The 7334-nt window shown below is 31.7% G+C and overlaps 1 protein-coding gene across 1 annotated transcript; it reads right to left on the bottom strand.

The window, feature by feature from the left end:
- Window positions 1-383: 383 nt before the first annotated feature.
- LOC111451214 (triosephosphate isomerase, cytosolic-like) lies at window positions 384-3176 on the bottom strand. Its single transcript, XM_023091547.1, has 9 exons — window positions 3057-3176; window positions 2604-2679; window positions 2368-2491; window positions 2088-2172; window positions 1844-1976; window positions 1517-1611; window positions 1360-1438; window positions 765-847; window positions 384-682 (listed from the first exon to the last, which is right to left on the bottom strand). The coding sequence occupies exons 1-9, from the start codon at window positions 3093-3095 to the stop codon at window positions 647-649; spliced, it is 750 nt and encodes a 249-aa protein (XP_022947315.1). The 5' UTR covers window positions 3096-3176; the 3' UTR covers window positions 384-646.
- Between the last annotated feature and the right edge of the window lie 4158 nt (window positions 3177-7334).

Raw genomic sequence — 7334 nt, 5'->3', positions numbered from 1 at the left:
GCCCCAAAATGTATGATGCAACAACTTTGTTATATGTTATTTAAGTCGTGGTGTTTCTTTCTTTGCTTATAACCATATAACACAAAAATGTTTATCCTCGTTCATGTTTTCTAGAACATTTTTCACAAATGTAACTCGAGACTCGAGTATACGCGAACATTGTCCGCGAAATCCATATTTCTCACCGTCAACTTGTTCGCTATATTAAAAAAAAAGTCTAGATTAAAACAAGTGATCATCATCCAGCTATAGGAGTGCAGATGTCCAACCAATCATACATCCTAAGTTTGACCTAAAGGAATTGATCTAGCAGTTGAAGCAGGTATCTACCAACAACCCCTCCCTCAAATAGTAATTTTCTGAAAATGAAAACAAGCATTGCATTGATCATAATCTTCTTTATTTTCCGAAACACTTTAAACTTTATTTCTCATCTGTGTCCGCCACAGTGGGATCTAAATCAAAAATTATTACAAGCACTGGAATATTATGAATGAGTTTCCCAGTATCCACGCCAAAACTCACTAATTCAAAAGCATGAAAACAAGGCTTCTCTTACATAACTGAGTACCTCAAATTAGTTTAACAAAACAAAAGAACCATTATTTATGTCTCGCCATTGACTAAGACGTTCGTGCGGTTTTCTTCACATTGCAGACTTGATAATGTCCACGAACTCGGGCTAGTTGTAAGGGAACATAAGATAAGTCAGCAACCAAAGATGTAACCATAAACCAAACAAAGAAAGAAAAAGTTATATCAACCTTTAGTGAAGCTCCACCAACCAAAAATCCGTCCAAATCAGGCTGTCCAGCCAACTCTTTGCAGTTTGCACCGTTTACAGAACCTGAATACGCAAACAAATCTGACTAAGTCGACAAGCACGAATCACAGAACAGAAAAATGCCATCTATTGTTCCATCGTATGAAACAATTCCCTCCAATGCATGAGGAGGTTTTATTTGGTTCTTAAAAGAAATTCCCCTCCAATGGCGTCTGGAAAGGATTCTGAATATTTCAAGCTCAAATCGAAAACGAATACTTAAATCTACCGACAGAGTTGAGGAATGATAAACTTATCTCATATTTTGAGGTGGATAATTTTTTCTCTCAAGTCTCGAGAATAATTATAATCAAACTACTAGTGGATAGTTTCCACTTATTCACCGGATTATCACTTCAATATTGGAGAAATGATAGATGAAATAAAAAATTTGTTCTTAACTTGGAAAAAAAATCTATCGGAAACGATCATTGTGTATTATTTGTACTAATAGTGCTCCACAGGTCAGCGAAGTAGATAGGAAAGCATGTTATGAGGCATACATAATATTTTTTTCATAGAGGCGGAAAGGTTACCTCCATATATAATTCTAACTGATCCAGCAACTTCAGCACTAACATTATTGTGAAGCCATTTCCTCAATTCAGCATGGACCTTACAAGAAACCATAATGTTATGGTTAATTGACCTGAATTAAAGTGAAATTTGCAGATCTCTATGAACAAAACTTACTTCCTGAGCTTGAGCAGGGGTTGCAACTTTCCCTGTTCCAATTGCCCAAACTGGCTCATAAGCCAAAACAACATTGTCCCAGCTGGGGATTTTATCTACGATGTAACAGAAGGGTCATCGATTTTGCACAAGAACGATGGACGGATAATATGATATATACTAAGCATAAGAAAAATGAAGTTCGTTCAAGGCCAAGTAAAAGTAAATTATTAATGATATGGGATAACCGGGAAAAGAACATCAAGAGATTCTAAACATGCAGAAGAACGTAAGATGAACAATGTCCAAAAGGGGTAAAACTAAAGTTTACTTTCATGATGAAAGTACCTGCAATTGCTTTAGTTTGTGCAGAAACAACTTCCAATGTTGATCCTGACTCTCGTTGCTCAAGAGTCTCTCCAACACAAGCAATAACTTTAAGGCCTTGAGAGAGGGCATATGCAACTTTATCTCCAATAAACTGCATTCAAAAGTATGAGAAAAGAGAGCTTGAAACCAAAATCATTGATGCAATAAACAAATAAAGGATGCATAACCTGTCAAATTTTCATTTATGTAATAGTCGGGTTACCTCACTGGACTCATTCAGAAGACTTCTTCTTTCAGAATGGCCAATAATCACCCATGGAATTCCCAAATTGACAAGCATCTCAGCACTGTAGAAAAATACACCAATTTCAAATCAATCAAATGTCATATTTCTTTTGATAGTATAGAAAGAAAAATATCAAGCATTCAATTCCAGTATTTCAAGCAGGTATAGAAGCAAAATTACAATAAATGAATAGATATAACTACAACTAGCCAAGAGATTTCAACGCAATAAGATTCCATCATCTGTTAAATCCTACCTAACTTCTCCAGTAAAAGCACCGCCCTTACGAACCCAACAGTTCTGAGCAGCAACATGAAAATCGGAACGCAACGAACTCTGAACCAGGGGAAGAAACACAAAAGGTGGACTCACAACAACATCTGCAGAGGAGATAATAACAAGCATAGACCTTAGTTTCCTCTATTCAAGCATGAATCGCTGTTACTATAAGTATCACAAAGTTCATCCAGTGATCTCAATTTTTAAACATACCAACAACATCTCCCGATGGAACTTGGGCATCATTCAACATGCTGACAATTTTCTTCACCTCCTCGGTTGTTCCGTTCTGTAAAATTATTCAATCAACAACAATATCCATTCATCTAACCAAAAGCCAGCAACCCTAACCTCCATTACCAAATCTAGACCTCCTCAACATTTCAACTAATCAGAGAATTCAAAATTAAAATCAGCACACTCGGATCAGAAAAGTCACGGGTTAACACAATTAGTACATCGAAGAACCAAGCGAGAAATGTGGATCTCAGTTCAAAACCAACGAGTATTGCTCAAATCCAACAAATGGGAAAATCCATGCGTACAAAAAAAATTTGATTATCTGATAAATGTTCTGATGACAAAATGAATCGAACAACCAAAAAATTGAAAAAAAGTATAAACGAAAGAGTAAGATCTAAGACAGTAGGGAAACGAAAAGCATACACATTTCCAGTTGCCGCCGACGAAGAATTTTCTGCCCATTTTTCCTCGGATTTCTGAGAGCAAAGAATACGACAACAACAAAGGTAAGATCTCAAACTTGCAGATTATTTCGAAGTGTGAGGACCTAGTAGCACGAAATATATATATATTATTATAATATACAGACGCTTGCTCGGAGCCCAACCCATTTGGAAACATGGGCTGAATTAGCAAAAAATAAACGGCCCAATACAGGCACTCAAGCCCGGCCCAAATTTGGAAATTACCCAGAAGCCCAGCCCATGTTTTCTTTTTTTTTTTTTAATTTAATTTTAAAAAGGTGTTTTATATTCTGTATGTCCACCGTCGTCCCCGATGTGGTAAGCGTTAGGGCATTGCGCAGAAGTTTCCATACATCTCTCTGGAAACCGCCTGCCACTTCGGTCCGACATTAATCAAATTAGGGTTTAATATTTGGGGATTTCTAGGGCCACAATCGGTTGAAATTAGGGCGAAATTTCAAGAGAGAGAAAGGGGGAAGGAGATTCTTTTAAATTCTAGAATAAATATTTTCTTTTTTATGCTTAAAGAAATATATATATATATATATATATAAATTAAATCTCATAATTTCATATACATTTTTTAAATAAGTTTTAAAATATTTTTAAAATTAATTTGAAAAGAAAAATCGTTAATACTTTATTTCAAAATAAAGTTGAACTCGAACACACCGTTCATAAACTTACAAAAGTATTTTAAAACTGTATTAATATTTTTACACAGAGTAAAATAACATCTTTAAATTTAAAATTTTTTACAAAAGTTAAAATACGTTAAAAAAAATATAATTTTTTTTTAAGTTGAAAGGTATCAATAAATTTTTTTTTAAAGTTTAAAGGTATTTTTTAAACAAAATACTTACCGTTTTTGGGAAAAAAAATAAATTAATCGAGATCAAGTTATTCAATACTTTTAAATTACTAAATTATGGGTTCGGGATAGTTTTATGTGTATATTAATTGAATCGAGGCGAACTTTGAACGATTCCAATTTGTCCCTAAGTGTGGGTAGAATTTGTGGGCATGAAAATTGACCAAAACAAGTTCAAAGTGTGCCATAGAGGAAGAAGAGAAGTGAAATTGTTGGTGGAGCTAAAGGAGTGTTGGTCAAAAATAGGGAAATCCAAACAAAACAACGCTTAGAAAGTGACCTTATTTCCCATTTCTTTCACTAAGTCAAATTGTTAGAATTTCTCGATTGTCGTGTTTGTTCGTATTTCTTCTCTATTCTCCCATAAATATCTTTCTTTACACACCTGTGTGTAAATAATATACGTGTTTTTAATTATAGATTTGGGTTTAAATATTATTTTCTAGTTTGAGGTATACTCGGGCTAGGTGAATAATCACCGTTGGATGAAAGTCTCATATCTGCTAATGTAAGGAACGATCATAGATTTGCTTTGGGCTCCCCCAAAAGGCCTCGTAGGAGAGGTACGAGACTTTCTAGGAAGCCCAAAGCAAAGTCATGAGAGCTTATTGGACAATATCATACCATTGTGGAGAGTCGTGTTTATCTAACAACCACAAATTGGTTGAGTTGGTGAATGAAGAACTTAAACCGAGTTCAAAATCCATGATATATTAATAACTAAAATCTCTTAAATATTTATTATTACAAAATAATGAGGTTTGACCAAACCTATTAATCAAACTGAATTTTTTCAATTTTGCAAAAAATTAATTCAACCCAGACAGAGAGAAAATCAATCGAATGCATCTTCATTTTTTATAGCTCGATTATAAGAACCCGAAAATCAAGCCTAATTGATTTAGAACTAACATTAAGTGATCAACTGAATTTTTTTTTAAGAAGCAAGTAAGCGATGACAAGTTATGCTAGAAGAACTCGTGTGGGTCTACCAAGATAATGAAATAAACTAAATATTTTAACAATTCATTTCTCATTAAACAAAATACCAACAATTATTTTAAATGTTTATGGTATATTTTAACCATAAAAATATTTGTAATCATTTATCCTTATGAAAAATAAGGTTGGTGAAAAATGGTTTCAAAGAATTTGTCTTCCTTGACTTAGAAAGCAAATAAATGCAATTATGCCTTCAAAAGTCAAATAATTGAGAGTTAAATTTGGTTTGGCTTGGTCAAATCAGCATATTATATTAAATATCAATTAAATTTTGTGTAATTTATTTTATTAAAGCCTAAAATGTGGAATATTGCAGGTATTTTTCTTTTTATTCCTGATTTAAATAAATAAATAAATAAATAAATAAATAAATAAATATATATATATATATATATATATATATATATATATATATATTTTGTTAATTCTAATAATTTTTAGGAAATTTAATCAAATTAAATTTTAAAAAATACTGGAAAAAATTAATAGATCGATAATATTACTTTATTTCTCGATAAACTAAACATATAATTTTAATTTGGATATAATTGAGACAATTGCTTCACATAAAATGGGTCAAAATACTGATACACAATTTAAAAATAAAATATTAAATAATAAAATTAAAAAATTTTAAAATAGCCTAAAAATTTGATTAATTGAACTCGATGTAACTTAATTTTTGAAATACACGTTCCAAAAATCTCACGTCTTTTATTATTATTATTTTAATAATCAACTCCACGAGCTTCAAAACCCTAAAATTCCTAATTATGAACTAATATCCCGAACAACTATTACCTTTAGCACTGAATTGACGAATTCATCCCATGAATATCATTTAAGTTCACAAATTTTGACTAGGACCTAAAAAAATCCTTAACCCTTCATCACTTGTGCTATGATGCCCCACATGGGTTGGGGAGGAGAACAAAACACCCTTTATAAGGGTGTAGAAACCTTCCCCTAGTAGACGCGATGTACCAGTAAAGACACTAGGCCCCAAAGGGAAGTGGATTTAGTGGGGGTCCCATATCGATTGGAGAAAAGAACGAGAGAACGAGTGCCAGTAAGGACGTTGGACCTCGAAGGGAGGTGGATTGTGATGTCCCACATTGGTTAAGGAGTTTTAAAGCCTAGAGGGAAAGTTGGAAACGGGTAGATAATCCTAAATTCAAAGTTATTTAAAAAATAATAAAATATAGAAATTGAGTGAAATTTACTTAAAATTACATTTATCTCCCTCAAATGGGAACAAATCTACAAAGAAATCCAATTAAAATTACATAAACACAAGTCAAATATTGAAGATCTAAACTTATATCATATTATTTATAGAGATTAATATTTAAATAAAGATTAGTCAATGGACGAGGCTGCGGATCTTTCCTTCTAGATGAATCATGCATTTAATTAACCAAAATTATATGCATTAATCATAATCTTTATGTAGTTGGGAATCATTAATTATTCCAATAAGTTTTATATATTTTAATTTATTTTTAATATATATATATATATATATATATACGTGATATTATAGAAGTGTAATTTCATCCATTATTTTCAAATCTTTTTATATAAAAAAAAATATCAAGTTGGTTAATTAAATAATAATTATGGGTAAGATTAGGACGACAAACTCATTTGGTTTGACTACTAATTTTTTGTTAATCACTTGCTTATATAGTGCCCCACTTGCCAACCATATTCAAACTTTCAACGTCTTAATAATTAAATTATTCATGTTTATTATATTTTTTTTAAATAATTAAATTATTCCATGATTGTTCCAAAATCCCAATATTTTATTGTACTGTAATTTCATCCATTTTAATTCTAAATTTTCAAATTTATTCTGTCTTTCTATCCTTAATTCCTAATATTAATCCCATTAATCTAAAATAAAAGAAAATTATACATTTTAAATTATATTCGATTAAACTATTTTTTTTAAATCACAATTTAATTACTCAATAGTATTTTCTATAATAATATTATTTAAATTTGAAACAAAGTGAGGGGATTTATATATGTTAATAAAATGTTATATTGAATTAAATATATAATAGTTATTTTGTATTTGTGTAATGTCCCACATTGGTTGTGGAGGAGAACAAAATATCTTTTATAAGGGTGTAGAAATCTTCCTTTAGCAGATGCATCTTAAAGCCTTGAGGGGAAGCCCGAAAGATTGCCCAAAGAGGACAATATTTATTTGCGGTGGTGTAAGTCGTTATTGTTGTTATAGTTGGTATTACCAACTGCCGCGATTCCTACATTTTTCACGACCTTTCTTAAGTGAAAATAAGACTCATATATATTTTTCGCCCCCGGCTTCGTCAGACCTTAGGCGAGGTTTGT

The sequence above is a fragment of the Cucurbita moschata genome, unplaced genomic scaffold (genome assembly GCF_002738365.1).
Source record: "Cucurbita moschata cultivar Rifu unplaced genomic scaffold, Cmos_1.0 Cmo_Scf00013, whole genome shotgun sequence".
Lineage (NCBI taxonomy): Eukaryota > Viridiplantae > Streptophyta > Magnoliopsida > Cucurbitales > Cucurbitaceae > Cucurbita > Cucurbita moschata.
This window is presented reverse-complemented; position numbering and strand designations above follow the sequence as displayed.

What these genes read in the sequence shown, in the direction of transcription:
- LOC111451214 (XM_023091547.1), bottom strand. Translation starts at nt 3,095, where the DNA reads ATGGGCAGAAAATTCTTCGTCGGCGGCAACTGGAAATGT. An exon ending in TCCATCGGGAGATGTTGTTG is followed by an intron (nt 2,492 to 2,603) that starts GTATGTTTAAAA and finishes TCTCCTCTGCAG; the next exon opens with ATGTTGTTGTGAGTCCACCT. An exon ending in GCTTTTACTGGAGAAGTTAG is followed by an intron (nt 2,173 to 2,367) that starts GTAGGATTTAAC and finishes ATTTTTCTACAG; the next exon opens with TGCTGAGATGCTTGTCAATT.